The sequence below is a fragment of the Panthera onca genome, chromosome A1 (assembly GCF_046562875.1).
Source record: "Panthera onca isolate mPanOnc1 chromosome A1, mPanOnc1 haplotype 2, whole genome shotgun sequence".
Lineage (NCBI taxonomy): Eukaryota > Metazoa > Chordata > Mammalia > Carnivora > Felidae > Panthera > Panthera onca.
In genome coordinates, this window is record NC_138339.1 from 46,905,621 (window position 1) to 46,925,985 (window position 20,365).

Sequence of the window (20,365 nt, forward strand, 5' to 3'; positions counted from 1 at the left end):
CCTAGTCTGCAAAAACTTGCAGCAGGGGTCAATTTTTGCCCCTACCCCCACCTCCAGCCCCCTAGGACATTTGGCAATATCTGGAGACATTTTTCGTTGTCCCAACTCAGGCCAGGGGTGCTACTAGAGTGGCTAGAGTTGAGGGATCCTACTAAGCATCCTACAAGGCACAGGATAGCCCCCACAACATAGAATGATCTGGCCCCAAGTATCAATATTGCAGTGGTTGAGAAACTTCTGAGTTTACCATGGTCCAAAGTTGCTGGAATTTTGTTTGCTTGCTGAACTCTTGTTTCCTTGTGTGATTATCCTTGACTTTAACCAAATGAAATTATATTGAATTATGACAATATACATATCACTTCAGCCATTTATTTTAGATGCTAATTGAGACAAGATGGAGGATGTTCTTTTATTCAGTTTCAAGTGTGGGATTAACGGTGTTAACAGAAGTAATTTTGGAACAAAGAATTTTTCACCTTGATGCATTTAATAACCTGCATATAGTAATCTCAAGATCGAGCCAGAGGCCAGTCATATCTTCACTTGGGATTTGGGTATACCTTGCACTAGATTTCAAGATGAATTTTGAGTAATACATAGGAAGTATAATTTCTGAAATTGTGACTTTAGAAACTTTGAGATCTTGTTTTATCTGAATTCTTAATCCTAAAATTTGCTTTGTATCTGCCACTCTTCAATGTCTGATGACTGTGGGAAGAATTTGAAAAGTGATAGTCCTTAAGTATCCTTAAGTATTGGTAGATAGAAGACACCAGAGTAACAGGAGTAAGGAAATTCATATGCTGGTTCCAGTATACCACCCACTTTCCGTTTGAGCTCTGGCAGTCTCACCAGACTGTGGGCACCTGTGTGTGTGCTTGTGTGTACAGGCATTCTGGAGACTTGGTTCATGCCTACCTTCCTTCATCCAATTTACAGAGGTGCAGTGAAGCTAAAGGGATTTGGGCTTCCCAGTAAATGTGAGGATGTTGTAAATATCAGTAATGGTCCTTGAACTTCAAAATGATAAAAGTTGATCTTGGATGCCTTTCAGTGTTTTTTTTTGTTTTTTTATTTTAAGGTTTTAACTTGCTTTGATTTTTTAGAATGCTAGCAATAAACTAGATTGCTAGGCGGACCTAAAATTTAATGTTTGTTGGAAAACAGTTTTATAGAAGGAAATGGATTCTAGCAATAGCTCATGTTATCATTTGTTAATTCCACAAATTTCCTTTTCTTGAATCCGCTTTCTCTAGTGACTCTTTGCAGTATTTCTTACACAAAAAGGTCTCAAAAGTTGTAAGTTTTGAATTACATAGTTAAGTTTTGAATTACATATTTTCTTTTTACCCCATGATTGCTTCATTTTCTGCTTTAATTCCAATAGTTGACCAGGAGAGGGCGTGTAAGAACTTTTGTTTTAATACACTTCTGAATTAAGTACTCTGCTTGGAATAATAATTTAATTTAATTTAATTTGATTACAATTGTTTAGTATTTTCCTGGTAGTTCGTTTTATGAACCATCTGAACCCTGAAAGTATTGTAGGTATTCAGAAAGCTTTGTCATTGTTGATTCATAATGTGTTTAATTTATTAAGCACCATATGTAATTCACTAAATGTGTATTGATTTGAGTACAAGACACTGTGTTAGATATGATGTATACCGAAGGCATGGGCCTCACCCTCAAGCATTCTTTAAGACTGGTTAGTGTAATGGTTTCACAGAAGAAGAATTAAATAGAAGCCAAGAGGCTTGTGTTTCTGTAATCCTGCTGTCAACAATGAGATTTGAGATAGAATTAAGGTTCAGAGAGACCCTAGAGATGATACACTCCAATTCCTCTTTTCATAAAGAAGCTGAGGACCAAAGAGTGGATAAAGTTAGTGTACCCATGAATTATAGCTTCAAGCAAAGGGTCATGATTCCAAATGTGAGAAGGTTTGGAATTGTGTGATAATAAAGTTTACAGTTCACAGTGTTCATTTTTTCTGGAGACTAGGAGAGATGAACTGTTCAGAGGGCCTTATTTAAAATTAATACTAGGAATGCCTGGCTGGCTCAGTCGGTTAAGTGTCTGATTTTGGCTCAGGTCATGATCTCATGATTTGTGAGTTTGAGCCCTGTGTTGGACTCTGTGCTGACAGTGCAGAGCCTGCTTGGGATTCTCTCTCTCTCCCTCTCTCGTTGCCCCTCCTCCACTGGCACACACATTGTCTATCTCAAAATAAATAAAATAAAATTAAGGGCGCCTGGGTGGCTCAGTCGGTTGAACGTCCGACTTTGGCTCAGGTCATGATCTCATGGCCTGTGAGTTCGAGCCCCATGTCGGGCTCTGTGCTGACAGCTCAGAGCCTGGAGCCTGCTTGGGATTCTGTGTCTCCCTCTCTCTCTGCCCCTAACCCACTTGCATTCTCTCTCTGTCTCTCTCAAAAATAAATAAATATTAAAAAAAATTTTTTTTAATAAAAAAAATTAGAAAAAATAAAATAAAACTAGCCATCAGTGTTTATTATGTGCTAGATGCTGTAGGGTACAGTATATTAATTATCCACCATCAACAGAATGAAGTGGGTATTATTCTCATTCTGAAAGTAATAACATCAATTTTATTGAGCCCTTTTAAGTGTCAGGTTAAGTATTTTACTTAAAATATCTTATTTGAGCTCCTTAAGAAGCCTATGAGGTAATTACTGTTATTACTCCATCTACTGATGAGGAAACTGAGCTCGAGAAAGTTATGTGACTTTCCTAAGTTCATTTACCTTGTATTAAAGTTGGGATTTAGACTCAGGTTTACTTGCCTCCATAGTCTCTGCCCTCATTACTTTGCTTATGGTTTTGCTTTTTTTTTCTTTTTTTGGAAATTCTGCCCTCTAGCATCATGTCTCCTAATTTTGTACTTTTCACTTAAAATAGTGGAGCCTATATGTGGATGGCAAAGGTTTAGTCAAGTATTTAGATAGTATTGATCTTTTTTTCTTTTTTAATGTTTATTTTTGAGAGAGAAAGAGAGAAACAGAGTGTGAATGGGGGAGGGGCAGAGAGAAGGAGACACAGAATCCGAAGTAGGCTCCAGGCTCCATGCTGCCAGCCCAGAGCCCGATGTGGGGCTCGAACTCATGAACTGTGAGATTATGACCTGAGCCAAAGTCGGACACTTAACTGACTGAGCCACTCAGGTGCCCCAGATTGTACTGATCTTAATATTGGGATGTAAAATGGTGAATTTGAGGTAGAATAGGAAAAATGAGCCAGTAGGAGAATAGGTTTTTTAAATTCTTTAGTCCGAATGATTTAAAAACTAAAAGACTTGGCTAAATATATCATCCAATTGCATAAATTGTGTGAAATTCTGCCACTTTACAATAACTTTGAATATTTAAGTCTGGGTTAAAGATTTGCTTAGTATCCATGTGCCAGATATTGTCCTTAGTGCTAGAATACGGAAGATGTTATACTTGCCCTCAGAATGCTCAAATCTGTACACTTACTATAGGAACTCATTCTTCTGTAGCCAACTTACAGTACCATAGTACTAACTCACTGTTGCATGGTTGGCAAGAGGAGAGTACTTTTATATGCTGTTGAATTGGATTTGCTGGTATCTTTTTGCGAATTTTTGCATCCATATTCATCAGGGATATTGGCCTGTAGTTCTCCTTTTTTGTTGGGTCTCTGTCTGGTTTGGGAATCAAAGTAATGCTGGCTTCATAGAATGAGTCTGGAAGTTTTCCTTCTCTATTTTTTGGAACAGCTTGAGAAGGATAGGTATTAACTCTCCTTTAAATGGCTGGTAGAATTCCCCAGGGAAGCCGTCTGGTCCAGGACATTATTTGCTGGGAGATTTTTGATAACAGATTCAATTTCTTCACTAGTTACAGGTCTGTTCAAATTTTCTATTTCTTCCCATTTGAATTTGGGAAATGTGTGGGTGTTTAGGAATTTGTCCATTTTTTCCAGGTTGTCCAGTTTGTTGGTATATAATTTTTCATAGTATTCCCTGGTAATTCTGAGGGATTGGTTTTAATAAATCCATTTTCATTTGTGATTTTTATCTATTTGGATCGTCTCTCTTTTCTTTTTGAGAAGCGTGGCTAGAGGTTTATCAATTTTGTTTATTTTTTCCAAAAACCAACTCTTAGTTTCATTGATCTATTCTACTGTTTTATGATTCTATATTTTTTATTTATGCTTTGATCTTTATTATTTCTCTTCTTCTATTGGGTTTGGGGTTTCTTTGCTGTTCTGCTTCTAGTTCCTTTAGGTATGCTGTTAGATTTTGTATTTGGGATTTTTCTTGTTTCTTGAGATAGGCCTGGATTGCAGTGTATTTTCCTCCTAGGACTGCCTTTGCTGCATCCCAAAGGGTTTGGATTGTTGTGTTTTCATTTTCATTTGTTTCCATATATTTTTTAATTTCTTCCTTAATTGCCTGGTTGACCCATTTGTTCTTTAGTAGGATATTCTTTAACCTCCATGCATTTGGAGGTTTTGCACACTTTCTCCTGTGGTTGATTTCAAGTTTTGTAGCATTGTGATCTGAAAGTGTGCATGGTATGATTTCAATTCTTTTATATATATTGAGGGCTGTTTTGTGACCCAGTATGTGATCTATCTTGGGGAATGTTCCATGTGCACTTGAGAAGAAAGTATATTCTGCTGCTGTAGGACGTAGAAGTCTAAATATATGTCAAGTCCATCTGGTCCAGTGTATCATTCAGGGCCATTGTTTCTTTACTGATTTTCTGTCTAGATGATCTGTCCATTGTTGTAAGTAGAGTATTAAAGTCCCCTGCAATTACCACATTCTTACCAATAAGATTGCTTATGTTTGTGATTAATTGTTTTATATATTTGGGTGCTTCTGAATTCGGTGCATAGACATTTATAATTGTTAGCTCTTCTGATGGATAGACCCCATAATTATTATATAATGCCCTTCTTCATCTCTTGTTACAGCCTTTAATTTTAAGTCTAGTTTGTCTGATATGAGTATGGTTACTCCAGCTTCCTTTTGACTTTCAGTAGCATGATAGATAGTTCCCCATCCCCTCACTTTCAATCTGAAGGTGTTCTAAGGTCTAAAATGAGTCTCTTGTAGACAGCAAATAGATGGGTCTTGTTTTTTTATCCATTCTGATACCCTATGTCTTTTGGTTGGAGCATTTAGTCCATTTATATTCAGTGTTATTATTGAAAGATATGGGTTTAGAGTCATTGTTATGTCTGTACGTTTCATGTTTGCGGTGATGTGTCTGGTCCCCCTTAGGATCTCTTGTAGGGCTGGTTTAGTGGTGATGAATTCCTTCAGTTTTTGTTTGTTTGGGAAAACCTTTATCTTTCTTCTATTCTGAATGACAGGCTTGCTGGATAAAGGATTCTTGGCTGCATATTTTTCCTGTTCATCACATTGAAGATTTCCTGCCATTCCTTTCTGGCCTGCCAAGTTTCAGTGGATAGCTCTGCTACTACCCTTATGTGTCTACCTTTATATGTTAAGGCTCGTTTACCCCTAGCTGCTTTCAGAATTCTCTCTTTATTCTTGTATTTTGCTAGTTTCACTGTGATATGTCGTGCAGAAGATTGATTCAAGTTAAATCTGAAGGGAGTTCTCTGTGCCTCTTGGATTTCAATGTCTGTTTCCTTCCCCAGATTGGTGAAGTTCTCAGCTATGATTTGTTCAAGTACACCTTCAGCCCCTTTCTCTCTCTTTTCTTCATCTGGAATTCCTATGATACAGATATTGTTCTCTTTGCTGGAATCACTTAGTTCTCTAATTCTCCCTTCATGATCCAGGATTTTTTTTATCTCTCTTTTTCTCAGCTTCCTCTTTTTCCATAATTTTATTTTTTGATTCACCTATTCTCCCCTCTGCCTCTTCAATCTGCACTTTGGTTGCCTCCATTTTATTTTGCACCTCATTTATAGCACTTTTTAATTCATCATGACTGTTTTTTAGTTCCTTGATCTCTGCAGCAGTAGATTCTCTGCTGTCTTCTATGCTTTTTTTCAAGCCCAGTGATTAATCTTATGACTGTTATTCTAAAATTCTTGTTCAGTTATATTGCTTATATCTGTTTTGATCAATTCTTTAGCTGTCATTTCTTCCTGGAATTTCTTTTGAGGAGAATTCTTCTGTTTGGTCATTTTGGTTAGTTTTCTGTCCTTTGTGTGTTCTAAAAGTTTGTTATGTGCTCTGCACCTGTGAGCACTGCTATATTAAAGGGGGTCATATACTGTCCAGGGCCTGGCCCTTCAGGATGTGTTTTGGAGACTGTTACTTGCTCTCTGTTGTTGTCACTTTGGTTATTTTTTTCCCCTACTTGTAGTGATGTTTTGGGCCCTCCACCAGGTGTGCTTTGATTTGTGCCTTGAAGTATCCCTGGAAAGGAAAACAAACAGATAAACAAACAGAAAACAAAAAACACACAAGCACACAAATTAAAAAAAAAAGAAAGAAAGAAAAAAGAAAAAAAAAAAAAACCCAAAAGCAAAAAACCAGAAACACCAGCTGTAAGTAAAGAACAGGGTGGAGGTGGTGCCCATGGAAGATCACATACAAAGAGAGAAATGACAGGGACTGGGTGGGGGGGAGGGGAATAAACATTGATTAGGTAAAGAGACTAAACGGCTTAATCCAGAGAGAGAGAAAGGAAAATAAAGAAGGAGGCAGGGGAAAAAGCAGATAAAATTACCCAGACAGTGAAACTATACAGCTTGATTATTCCAGAGAGAGAGAAAGGAAAGAAGGAGGTGATCCATGTGTCAAGAGAATGGGTTAAATATGTCTGTTTATACAAACCAACAACCAGAGTAACCAGACTAGAGGAGGGAAGAGATAAGAAGGAGAAAAGGAAGGAAGAATATATCTATATAACAAGAATTGTCTGAGAGTTAATCCAGGCGATGCAGCAGCGCTGGTCAGGAGGAGGGGTCCCTCTGGTTCCTCAGTGTCCATCCCGCTCCGGTAGATGCGCAGTTACCCAGCACGGAGGGGCGTGGTTTGGTGTACACGGTTCTTGCCTCCACTGTGGGCCCGAGGTTGGATCCCTGAGGCCCTGCCTTGGTGGTGGTGGGGTGAAAAATGGCAACCCCCCAGTCTCTCCTCCATGGACCCGGTGTCCCAAATCACTTTGTTCGAGCCGTCCTCACTGTGCCGCAGGCGCAGGCGAGGCGGTTTGCCCTGCTCTGCCGACTCCTGTGCCCCGCGCTTGGCTGGGATTCAAACTCCCGCTCTGTGCGCCCTGGTACTGGGGAAGCGCCTCTCCATGCCGCCAGATCTGTGGTCCCTGCTGGCTTTCTCCTGTCCCGCAGCACTCCAGGGAGGGAATCACTTTCTTCTACTGTGGACTGCGCCCCCGACCTAGGCACCGAGCCTGGGGCTGTCTCCCCTCCTCCCCAGGTGCACGAACAGGGCAGCCAGCCCCAGTCCAGAGAAAGCCCCGCAGTTGGAGATTGGATCTTTCTCCATGCTGCTCTGAGGTTTTTCTCTTGTCCAGATACAGTCCTATGCTTCCCCAGCCGCTCTTTCTCTTCCCTTTGTCCACAGAAGGGGATCCCTCCCTTCCATTCATTTTATCTCTCCCAGTTTGCAATCACGCACCTATGGCCCGTCAGGTTGTCCCCGTGTATTCCTGGTAGCAACTCAGTCTGTTTTCCTCCCAGTCTCTTCAAGAACAGAGTACTAACATAGTGGGGAGGGGGCGCCTGGGTGGCCAAGTGTCTGACTCTTGATTTTGGCTCGGGTCATGGTCTCACAGTTCATGGGTTCAAGTCTCATGTTGAGTGCTGTGCTGACAGCATGGAGCCTGCTTAGAGCAAGGAGCCTGTCTCTGTCTCTCTCTCTGCCTCTCTCTCTCTCTCTCTCTCTCTCTCTCTCTCTGTCTTTCAAAAATAAATAGAAACAAAAGACAGTGGGGAGAATGGTTGGGAGAAGGGATCACGTGATAGCTCGCAATGAGGTGACATTTGAGCTGGAGTTTAAAACCGGACAAACATTTCATTCAGGAGATAATGATTGAGGAAAAAACAATATGATCAAAAGCATAAAGACATGAAAGTATGTGGTTTGTTCAGGGAACAATGAACATCTGTGTGGCCAGGCCAAAAGGTGAATGAGCCAAGATGGCAAGGTTGGGGTTAGATTATAAAAGGCCTTGTGTGTCTTGCTGGGATTTTAGACTCTGTATTCTGCATAGCATGGAAACACCAAGTTTGTGTGTTATTTGGGTATCCCCAGAGATACAAAAATAGATAATATGATGAACCCTCTTAAACTCATCACCCAACTTCAATAACTTACTCATGGCCAATCTTGTTTTGTTCCCTACTATGTTCCCTACTCTTTCCCATCATATTTTGAGACAAATCCCAGACACTATATTATTTAATCCATGAATATTTCACTATATATCTCACTAAAAAGCATCAAATATCCAGTTAATATTCAGATTTCCAATGGTTAAATCACTGTTATACTTTTAAAATTGTCATAATCTACACATTGAAATTAATTGATATTGCTCTTAAGTCTCTTAATTAGTAGGTCTTTTTTTCAGCTCTTTCTTTTTCCCCTTGTAATTTATTTGTTGAGGAAAATAGGCTGTCTTGTAGTTTGTACAGCTTGGATTTTGCTGAGCACATCCCTCGTATTGTTTAACATGTTTCCTCTCTTTGTATTTCCTGTATCGAATCTAGAAGCCCAATTAATTCAGGTTTGTTTTTTGCAGAAAAATTACTTCATGGGTGGTGGGTAGTGTGTTCTTTCATCAAGAGGTACATAATGCCACCTTTATTAAGTTCTTAGGGATTACAAAATGATGCAGTTTGTCTTGCCTCCTCGGCAAAGTTGACTAATTCTACAGAGCAGGTCAGGGATCCAATGTATCTTCCTTGTTTTTTAAAACATTCATTTATTTTTGAGAGAGAGAGAGAGAGAGAGAGAGAGAGGAGTGCGAATGAATGAGCATGAAGTGAGAGGGGCAGAGAGAGGGAGACAGGATCTGAAGCTGGCTATGTGCTGACCACAGAGAGCCTGATGTGGGGCTTGAACTCACGGACCACAAGATGATGACCTGAGCCAAAGTCAGACGCTTAACCAACTGTGCCACCCAGGTGCCCCGTGTCTTCTTTAAGTCTGTTTTAGAACTGAACTGGCTTATATTAGAGAGTCAATATTTTTTGGCCAGTCAGGGCAAGAGATCATGGGTTAATATCTGTTTACTGTTTGACTTATGCTAATCTTTAACTTTTTACTTTTTGTTTTTAAAATTTTAAAGACAGAGAAACTAAAATTTAATTTTAAATTTAGGGGGGGAGAGGGACAGGGCTTTCAGCATGGAGCCAGACTTGGCGTTTGATCCCACAACTCTGGGAACACAACCTGAGCTGAAATCAAGAGTCGGATGCTCAACTGACCAAGCTACCGGTGCCACATAACTGTCTACTTTTAGCTTTCAGTAAACTGACTCGTTGTGATATTTTATGTAAAGTTGTTCTCTGTTAATGAATACATCTAGACTGTTTCCACTTGTGATACTAAATAGTTTTGATCAAAATGGAGCTAATGTGGTTCAGAAGATACCTAAGCTCTGGAAAAGATTCTAAGTGTGTCTTGTTTTACAGACTTCTTTCATCTCACAACGTTTTACCCCAGTCACATATCCACACAACTGCATCTCTGGACGTATCTCGAAAATGGGAAAAGAAGAATAAAATTGTTTATCCTCCACAATTGCCTGGTGAACCTCGGCGACCAGCAGTAAGTTTGTGGCTAGAAATAATCTCTTAATTTTGATGACGAGCTCTTACTCTTAGGTGGCTAGCAATGAGTTACTGTTCCATGTGAGGAAAGGGAAAAAGCATATGGCAATTTGCATGATCGTTTGATTGATACAGAAAATGTTCTAGATTTACCTCCTTGGTATTGTTAAAAGGTTGTTTTGTTTACTTGTTTGCCTTGACTTTACCTTCTGTATGGGGGCCTTAATTCTGAAAGTAAGCTAATAGCTTGAGGCATCCTGATAGATTTTTTACTCTTAGGAGGCTTGCTAATGTATTCTTAGTAATGGAGCATGAGGAGTTGGAAAGGATGACTTGAACCATTGACCATATTTAAATCATATATATATGGTTTTCTAGTGTTTTAAATTTGGACATAGACGCATTAAGTTGTGATTTTCTGTGTGTTTGTAATTCACAGACTTTTGAATTAAAGTTTAAATTTAATCACTGGATTCCTTTCAGAGATACTGAGTTTTATCTTTAGTTGCTCAGAATTCTTTTACCCTCTCCAAACTGCTGGTGAGTTGTCTAGTCTGAGATAGAAGACTCGCTTCACCGACTGAGCCACCCAGGCTCCCTTCATTTGCTTAATTTTTATATGAATTTGACAGCATGCATTTCATTAGGATTTAGTTGCTAAGTATTGGTCTGAATTAGTACAGTATTAGGTTTTCTTTCTTTTTTTTTTTCTTATTTAGGGAGTTAATTTATTAATTTAAAGAGCTCCCACATTGGGAAATAGGAAAAAGAGATGCTAATAGTTTAAACAAATAACCTAAAAAAAATTTTTTTTTAATTAAAAATTTTTTTTAATGTTTATTTATTTTGAGAGAGAGACAGAGAGACAGAGTGCGAATGGGAGAAGGGCAGAGAGAGAGGGAGACACAGAATCTGAAGCAGGCTCCAGGCTCTGAGCTGTCATGACAGCACAGAACCCCATGCAGGGCTTGAACTCACCGTGAGGTTATGACCTGAGCCTAAGTCAGATGCATAAGCGACTGAGCCACCCAGGCACCCTTAATTTTTTTTAATGTTTCTTTTTGAGAGAGAGAGTGCATGTGTAAGCGGGAGAGGGGCAAAGAGACGGGGACAGAGGATCTGAAGCGGCTCTGTGCTGACAGCAGTGAGCCCTATGAGGGGCTTGAACCCAATGAGATCATGACTTGAGCCAAAATTGGATGCTTAACCAACTGAGCCACGCAGGCACCTCTAAACAAATAACTTTCTATCTTTCATGTTTTATCTTGGCATCAGAACTTAAAAGTTAGATTTGTGACAGAATCTATGCTGTTAAGTATTGATTCCATTTTATAATTAACCAAAATTTAGAAAAAGTTACATATGTGTACAAATATCATAAATAATTTCCTATTGTTAATGAGCTTTCTTCTTACTTGAGCTCTTTGAACTTAGATATTAATTGAGAAAGAAATCATAGCATTTGTCAGGTTCAAAATCTAAAAGTAAAATTGTGTATTTTGTAGTAGTAATCTTTTAGGATACTAAAACAAATGCACTTTAGGATATATCCGAAGTGGCAAAATTCAAGTAGTAAACAGTTGAGATCACAGATTTTGAGTGAGTAATCCTTTTGGGAACAAACTAGGACTCTTAGAAAATACCTTAACATTTTCTGAGTTTAAATAGTATTTGGTAAATCGACATTGGTGCATCATTTATACCTGTTATGACTGAAATATTGATGTCCTTCATTAAATACCTAGCTTAATAATGGAATAATTTGCACATCTAGCCACATAGCTCTTATACTATGATTTTGTGCCGTGTGACCTTTTACTTGTCAATCTGCTAACTGCAAACATCTTAAAAATTAGTTTTATCCCTGGTTTAAAAGGGGGTCAGATAATATTTACAATTTTAACTCATTCTGATCTTCAGCATTGAAATATGCAGTTAAATAATAGTGGATCCATAGTGAGTAAATCCTATAGCAGTAAGTTAAAATGAATGTCATCAATTTAGGCTTTTTTTAGGCCATTCCTCTTATTTTTAAGGCTATTTTCCTAATTTAGCTAACACCAATTTCCAAATAATAGAGATTCCTGTGTAGACTTTATCCAACATATGGCTTCACATGGTACAGAAAATGAGCCAGAGAGAAATTAAATGGCTTTCTTCATAATAGTCATATCTTGTTAATTTGGTCTTGAGTTTACTTTTGCAATACCTTTGAAGAAAACTATGTTAAATAAGTTAAAAATGCAGTGAGACTGTATCAAAACTGTTTCGACAACCATTTCCATAGGAGACATTTTTTTTATTTTTTATTTTATTTTTTTTTTAATGTTTATTTTTGAGAGAGAGAGAGACAGACAGAGCATGAGCAGGGGAGGGGCAGAGAGAGAGGGAGACACCGAATCCGAAGCAGGCTCCAGGCTCTGAGCTGTCAGCACAGAGCCCGACACGGGGCTCAAACTCACAAACTGTGAGATGGTGACCTGAGCTGAAGTTGGACACTCAACCGACTGAGTCACCCAGGCGCCCCGGAAACATTTTAAATTTATGGATTAATTGACATACTGAGAATAAGTCATACTTACAAGTCATTATATGGATCCCATAAAGCTCTAGTTTGGACTTTTATTAGGTGCTACGTTTTTATCATTTGAGTTATTATGTGCATTTTAAAACAAGTTAACTTCTTTAAAAGTTATCAAGGTAGACATTTCATAATTTAGACTTTTACCTCATTTCAGTAACTTTTTTTCAGTAACCTCATTTCAGTTAACTTTATCTAATTTACTATAGAGGTTGGTTAATAATGACCTCTAACTTGATCTTGTGACCTTCAACTTTGCCACTTTATGTATTTGCTATGATAGGTTTGTCTGGTTTATCTTTAGAAAATGCACTGAGACATTGCATCTGCCTAAAGTAAATGCTGAGCTTTTTAGTTTTCAGAGAGCATGATTGAATAACTTTCTTCTTCTTTTTTTTTTTTTCTTTTGTAAATACGTCATTCCTTTTTTTTCCCCATGCCCCTTCCAGGAGTACAGTATCTTTTTTACAAAATTGGAAGACAATCACATACAATTCAGGTTAGGAGATAGCCCACCATGGGAAACCAAGAATTGAAGGGTTTCTATATCAAAGATTTTACTGAGTGTATTAATTTTTGCAGATGAATATTATCAGTCATGACAGTTCTTCTTTCCCCTCCAGTGCTCCCCAGGACACTTTATTGCTGAAAACGTAATTAGGCTATTGCTACAGTTTTCAGCCTGTCAGCTTCTATTGTAACTGAAATGAAATCTGCTCCATATTAAAAGATGGCCACTTGAGAAAACTGCTGTTTCTAAGGCATTTGAAAATTTCCAGCAGGAGTCAGAATGTTAGAAAGTTCTGAGGTTTCCTTGTTATTGTTTACCTTGACAAATGGTTTCTAATTTTTTTAAAGAGACAATATGGTGTAATATGGTGGAAGGAATGTAGGTTTTACAGTCATAGGGGAACTTTAAAGATACACCTGCTAGACATTGTATTTAGGCATTTCATATACTTCCCCGGATGGCACTTTGACTTCCAGCTTTGTCTCTTACAAGCTTTGTGGTCTTGGATTAGTCACTTGATTGTTCTGATTTTTACTTTATGAAAATAAAATTAGAGTGAGAGCAAATGAAATAATGGCCTTGGAAAGTACTTTGTGAACTGTAAATTGTGTAATGGATGATTGAGTAAAAAAAATTAAATGGGATATAGCTACCACCATAAATAGAAGATAATAAAGATCTGACCATGTGCTGAGGCACTGTAGAATGCTTCCTTTACATAGATTATTTTATTTAATTCTTACTATATTTTCATGGGGTTGGTGCTGTGATCTTCATTTTAAAGAGGAAACTTGGAGGTACAGAGAGGTTAAATAGCTTGGATTCTATAGCTAGTAGATGGTAGAAGTAGAAGTCAAATCCAGGTAGTCTGATTCTAGATCCTGTGCTCTTACCAAATAACAAGAATGTCCTATGAAAACAGGTTTTTTTTGTCCATTTCACCATTATTCTCCTCACTGAGGAAAAAAGGAAACTTTGGTCTTGTTGTACCTTTTCTTTTGTTCTTTTTAGCCAGCCAGCTAAGCGTTTTCAAAATAAATTTTGAAAGTTATTATTTTATATCAAAACGAAATCTTTTACTATTTCTCTGGATAGAAATGTTGCAAATATGGCACAAAGTAGCCAGGTTGTAGTTCTATTTCTGCCTTAATAATCCTTTTAACATAGTGATAATTTGGAAAAATATAACTTTAGTATAGGGAAAAATAATCTCCAAATTCTTAATAATGTTTTTATTTCCTGTGGCAGTATTTTCATTAGGCATAAAAAGTGAAAGCTTTATTAACAGTGTATGTTATTGTTATTTTGATCAGTTTGCTAACTTTTTTTTTTCTTTTCCCTGTTTGCAAGGAAATCTACCATTGTCGAAGGCAAATAAAATACAGCAAAGACAAGATGTGGTATTTAGCAAAATTGGTAAGCTAAAATGACTATAAAGAAACTAAAAATTTTCTACCAGGATTTGAAGAATTGAAAAAAATTTGCCCTGATTTCTCCAAAAAGTGAGAAATATAATTACATGTTCAGACAGTCGTAAGTAATCCACAAATGATTGCACAAATGAGTGATTTTGCTTAATTTTTACCTTTCTTCTGAGAAACTAAATCATGTTGGATACATAGATATTTACAAAAAGGCATCAGGAATCTGGCTATACCCTAAGAGGATCCAGGAGGCAAGCTTATTTATCTTAAAAGTTGATTCAACCTATTTCAAAACTATTGCTGTTTAAGATTTTTCTCTGGAGAATGAAATTTATGTATAAAAGAAGGCAAAGCCCTAGATATACATATAATATATTTATCCTGTAGGAGAGGGAGATGCCTTTAATGCTTAGTGTGGTCCTTGCTACTCTGTGATCTCTCTCTCACATCTGCTCTCTTAATATTACTGAAACATTTATAACCTAAGTTTTATGGTTAAAATGTTTAAGTTTGATTCTTTTAATAATTTTTTTTTTAAGTTTTTATGGGGTGCCTGGGTGACTCAGTCGTTTAAACGTCCAACTTCGGATGAGGTCATGATCTCACGCCCTGTGGGTTCGAGCCCCACATCGGGCTCTGTGCTGACAGCTCAGAGCCTGGAGCCTGCTTCAGATTCTGTGTCTCCCTCTCTCTCTGCCCCTTCCCCACTCGTGTTCCGTCTCTATCTCTCAAAAATAAATAAAAATGTTAAAAAAATTTTTTTTAAATGTTTTATGTTCAGAGAGAGAGCGAGAGAGAGAGAGAGCAGGGGAGGGGCAGAGAGAGAGGGAGAGAGAATTCCAAGCAGCCTCCGCACTATCAGCCCAGAGCCTGATGTGGTGCTCAAACTCAGGAGCCATGAGATCATGACCTGAGCTGAAACCAAGAGCCAGATGCTCAAACAACTGAGCCATCGAGGTGCCCCTAACTTTGATTTTGACTTAAAGAGGATGGCATCCCTTCTCAAATACCTTTTCTTCTTTGCCTGCATTTAGTTAGCTGTTTTTATTTTTATTTTTTTTAAATGCCCCCTAGTTTTACTGAGATATAATTGACATATAACTAGTTAGCTACTAGTTAGAGTTATTTGTGTTATGTAAAAGGGTTTACTTTTCATTGAAAAGAGAACATTGACTTTTTAAACAAATTTGTTTATCTTCTCTTGCCTGTTACCCTTTAATTCTAGATACGAGGAATGTCCATTGACCAGGCTTTGGCTCAATTGGAATTCAGTGACAAAAAAGGGGCCCAGATAATTAAAGAGGTAAACTAAGATTTGTGGGGAGGGAATGCATAGCTGTCTGCTGGTATTAGTAAGCTCAACCTCAGTCCTGAATTCTCTGGTGTAAATGCATAGTTCATATAATACAGATTCAGGGCACTCAGTTTAATTGATGTCCTTATACCTTAGGAATGTTGTATGCTCTAAGTTTTTTGTTTTTTGTTTTTTCCTGGAGATGCTTTTATTTGCACCATTTATTCATTTTTTTACTGTCTATGAAGTGATAAATCTTTCTTTTATTTATTAAAAAATTTTTTTTAACATTTATATTTATATTTGAGAGAGAGAGAGAGAGAGCGAGCTAGTGAGAGCAGGGGAGGGGCAGAGAGAGACAGACACAGAATCTGAAGTGGGCTTCAGGCTCTGAGCTGTTAGCACAGAGCCTGATGCAGGGCTCAAACCCACGAATAGTGAGATCATGACCTGAGCTGAAGTCAGACGCTTAACTGACTGAGTCACCCAGGTGCCCCTGAAATGATAAATCTTTCTTTTAATGATTTGGGGCTTGATAGATTTTTTTAGACGACTTTTTTTTTTTTTTTTGGTCATTTCCACAATTGAGAGCTTATGATTTTATAATTAATTGGGTGGAAAGAGCACTGGCCTGGGACCCAGGAGACTTGGAGTCTAATCTTTTCTGTGACAGATTCTATCATGATGATGGGCATAACATTTAACCTGTCTGGTTCCATTTTTCTTATTTGTAAACTGGGTGGAATTGCTTAATGATTTCTAAAGACCTTTCCAGTTCTGAATGTAGCTGAATCAGTATGTACAAATGGGCTAATGGTATTTGAACCAGCTCCTGGTTTCATTGATCTGTTCTATTGTTTTTTTAGTTTCTGTATCATTTATCATTTATTTCTGCTTTAATCTTTATTATTTCCTTCCATCTGCTGGCTTTAGGCTTCGTTTGTTCTCTTTCTAGCTCCTTTAGGTGTAAGATTAGGTTGTTTATTTGCGATTTATTTTGCTTCTTGAGGTAGACCTGTATTGCTATATACTTCCCTTGTAGGACTGCTTTTGCTGCATCCCAAAGGTTTTGGACTGTTGTGTTTTCATTTTCATTTGTTTCCATGTATTTTTTAATTTCTTCTTTGATTTCCTGGTTGATCCATTCATTGTTTAGCAACATGTTGTTTATCCTTCATGTATTTGTGGTCTTCAAGATTTTTTTCTTGCGGTTTGACTTCTAGTTTCATAGTGTTATGGTCTTTAGAAAAGGGGCATGGTATGATTTCAGTCTTTTTGTTTTTGTTGAAGTCTGTTTTGTGACCTAATATGTGATCAGTTTTGGAGAATGTCCCATGTACACTTGAAAATAATGTGTATTCTGCTGTTTTAGAATGGAATGGCCTAAATATATGTTAAGTACATCTGGTCCAGTGTGTCATTCAAAGCCACTGTTTCCTTGTTGATTTTCTGTTCAGACGATCTGTCCATTAACAGATGTTAAAGTCTGAGGTGTTAAAGTCCCCTAGTATATTTTAAAAAATGTTTTTTAAAAATTTATTTATTATTAGCACACATATGCGAGGGCCAGAGAGAAAGGGAGAGAGAGAATCCCAAGCAGGCTCCCTGCTCAGTTTGGAGCTTGATATAGGGCTTGATCCCACGACCATGAGATCATGACCTGAGCTGAAACCAAGAGTCAGATGCTTAACCGACTGAGCCACCCAGGAACCCCATGACCGTAGTATTGTTGTGTTATTATGAATTAGTTCCTTTATGGTTTTTTTTTTTTTTTCCTATTTATTTATTTTGAGAGAGAGGAAGAATGCACAAGCAGGGGAGGGGCAGAGGGAGAGGGAGAGGGAGAATCCCCAAGCTGACTCTGTGCTGTCAGCGCAGAGCCCGATGTGGGGCTCAGTCTCGTGAACTGCAAGATCATGACCTGAGCTGAAATCAAGAGTCAGATGCTTAACTGACTGAACCACCTAGGCACGCCCTTTTATGTTTGTTGTTAATTGTTGTTATATATTTGGGTGCTTGCATGTTGGGTGCATAAATATTTACAATTGTTATATCTTCTTGTTGGATTATCCCCTTTATGATTATATAATGCCCTTCTTTGTCTCTTTTTACAATCTTTGTTTTAAAGGCTAGTTTGTCCAACATAAGTATGGTACCCACCTTTCTTTTGGCATCCATTTGTGTGATGAATGTTTCTCCACCCCCTCACTTTCTTTTTTATTTAATTTTTTTTAATGTCTATTTTTGAGAGAGAGAGAGAGAGAGAGAGAGAGAGAGAGCCAGAGTGCGAGAGGGGGAGAGGCAGAGAGAGAGGGAAACACAGAATCTGAAGCAGGCTCCAGGCTCTGAGCTGTCAGCACAGAGCCTGACGCAGGGCTCGAAACCATGAACTGTGAGATCATGACCTGAGCCAAAGTCAGACACTTAAATGACTGAGCCACCCTGGCTCCCTATCCACCCCCTCACTTTCAATCTGCAGGTGTCTTTAGGTCTAAAATGAATCTCTTATAGGCAGCATACATACAAGATTGTATTTTTGGTTTTTGTTTCTTGGGGTTTTCTATTAAACAAGTTAAGGACAGGGGTGCCTGGGTGGCTCAGTTGGTTGAGTGTCTGACTCTTGCTTTTGGCTCAGATCATGATCCCAGGGTCCTGGGATCGAGCCCTGCATCAGGCTCTGTGCTGAGTGTGGAGCCTGCTTAAGATTTTTTATTGTTCTGCCCCTCTCTCCTGCTCATGCTAACGCTCTCTCCTTCAAAAACAAAACCTCCTCTCTACCCCCCCCCCCAAAAAAAAAAAAAAAAGTAAGGATGGGAATTCCTTGTTTATTTATTTATGTTTTTTTATAAAATTTTTTTAGTGTTTATTTTTGAGAGAGAGAAAGAGCGTGGGCACGGGAGGGGCAGAGAGAGGGATACATAGAATCCGAAGCAGGCTCCGGGCTGCTGCTCCCATGAACCATAGGATCATGACCTGAGCCAAAGTTGGATGCTTAACTGAATGAGCCACCCAGGTGCCCCATATTTATTTGTTTATATTTTTTAGAGAGAGCATACACACGAGTGGGGGAGGGGGCAGAGGGAGAAAGAATTTTTTTTTTTTTTTTTTTAGTTCATGTTAGTTAGCATACAGTGTAGTATTGGTTTCAGGAATAGAACCCAGTGATTGATTCATCACTTACATATAACACCCAGTGCTCATCCCAGCAAGTACCTTCCTTAATGCCCATCACCCATTTAGCCCGTCTCCCCCACCACCTCCCCTCTAGCAACCCCCAGTTTTTTCTCTGTATTTAAGAGTCTCTTATGGTTTGCCTCCTTCTCTGATTTTATCTTATTTTTCCTTCCCTTCCCATTGTTCGTCTGTTGTTTCTTAAACTCCACATGAATGAAATCATATGGTATTTGTCTTTTCCGCCTGATGTATTTCACCTAGCATAATACACTCTTGCTCTATCCACATTGTTGCAAATGGCAAGACTTCATTCTTTTTGACTGCTGAATAGTATTCCATTGTGCACACACACGTGCACACGTGTGTGTGTGTATACACACACACACACACACACACACACACCACATCTTCTTTATCCATTCATCAGTTGATGGATATTTGGTTTGTTTCCATAATTTGGCTATTGTTGATAGTGCTGCTATAAACACTGGGGTGCATGTGTTCCTTCGAATCAGCATTTTTGTATCCTTTGGATGTATACTTAGTAGTACAATTTCTGGCTCATAAGGTATCTCTCTTTTTAATTTTTTGAGGAACCTTCATACTGTTTTCCAGAGTGGCTGTACCAGTTTGCATTTCTCTTGTAAATTAAGGACTTCTTTTGTCTTGTTGCTTTTAAGATGTTTTTATTTATCACTATATTTTGCAGATTTAATTATATTGTATCTTGATGTTGGCTTGCTTTTGTTGATTTTGATGGGAATTCTCTGTGCCTTCTGGATCTGGATGTTTGTCTCCTTCCAGATTAAGGAAATTTTCCACTATTGTGTCTTGAAATAATTTTTCTCCCCTTTTCTCTCTCTTCTTGTCAGACTCCTATAATATGAATGTTATTATGTTTGATGGAGTCACTGAGTTCCATAAGTCTGTTCTCGTGTTTCGTTCAGCTTCATTATTTTCCATTATTTTGTGTTCTAGGTCAGCTTCATTGTTTTCCATTATTTTGTCTTCTAGGTCATTAATTCGTTTCTCTGCTTCTTCCAGCCTCTGTTCATTGCTTCAAGCATGTTTCTAGTCTTGTTTATTGATTCTTCAACTCTGATTCTTTTTTTTTTTTTTTTAACTCTTATCACTGTAGTAAGGGTCTCACTGATGTTTTCTGTTCTTTTCTGAAACCCAGTGAATTTTCTTATGATTGTTGATTTAAATTCTCCATTAGGCATGTTATATCTGTTTCATTTAGATCTCTGGCTGCGGCCTTATCTTGTTCCATTTGGGATAAATTCCTCTGTCTTGGCATTTTGTCTAAGTCCCTGCCTTCACTCTGTTAGAAAAGCCAGTTATGGGGTATCTGGGTGGCTCAGTTGGTTGAGCGTCTGACTCTTGATTTCGGCTCAGGTCAAATCCCAGGGTTGTGGGATTGAACCCTGCATCAGGCTCTGTACCGAGCCTGCTTAAGATTCTCTCCCTGGGACACCTGGGTGGCTCAGTCGATTAAATATCCAACTCTTGATTTGGGCTCAAGTCATGATCTCACTGTTTGTGAGTTTGAGCCCTGCATCGGGCTGTGTGCTGACAGTGTGGAGCCTGCTTGGGATTCTCTCTCTCCTC

The 20,365-nt window shown here is 38.4% G+C and overlaps 1 protein-coding gene across 2 annotated transcripts in view; it reads left to right on the plus strand.

The window, feature by feature from the left end:
• MRPL22 (mitochondrial ribosomal protein L22) overlaps window positions 1-20,365 on the plus strand; it is a 33,893-nt gene that overhangs the window by 5,307 nt on the left and 8,221 nt on the right. The window contains exons 3-6 of one of the 2 annotated variants that reach the window (XM_060634805.2): window positions 9,319-9,435; window positions 9,633-9,768; window positions 14,213-14,278; window positions 15,512-15,589. In XM_060634805.2, the coding sequence (XP_060490788.1) occupies window positions 14,258-14,278; window positions 15,512-15,589 (99 nt within the window). In that variant the 5' untranslated portion in view covers window positions 9,319-9,435; window positions 9,633-9,768; window positions 14,213-14,257. The remainder of the gene's footprint in view (window positions 1-9,318; window positions 9,436-9,632; window positions 9,769-14,212; window positions 14,279-15,511; window positions 15,590-20,365) is intronic. The other variant, XM_060634803.2, reaches the window with a different exon arrangement.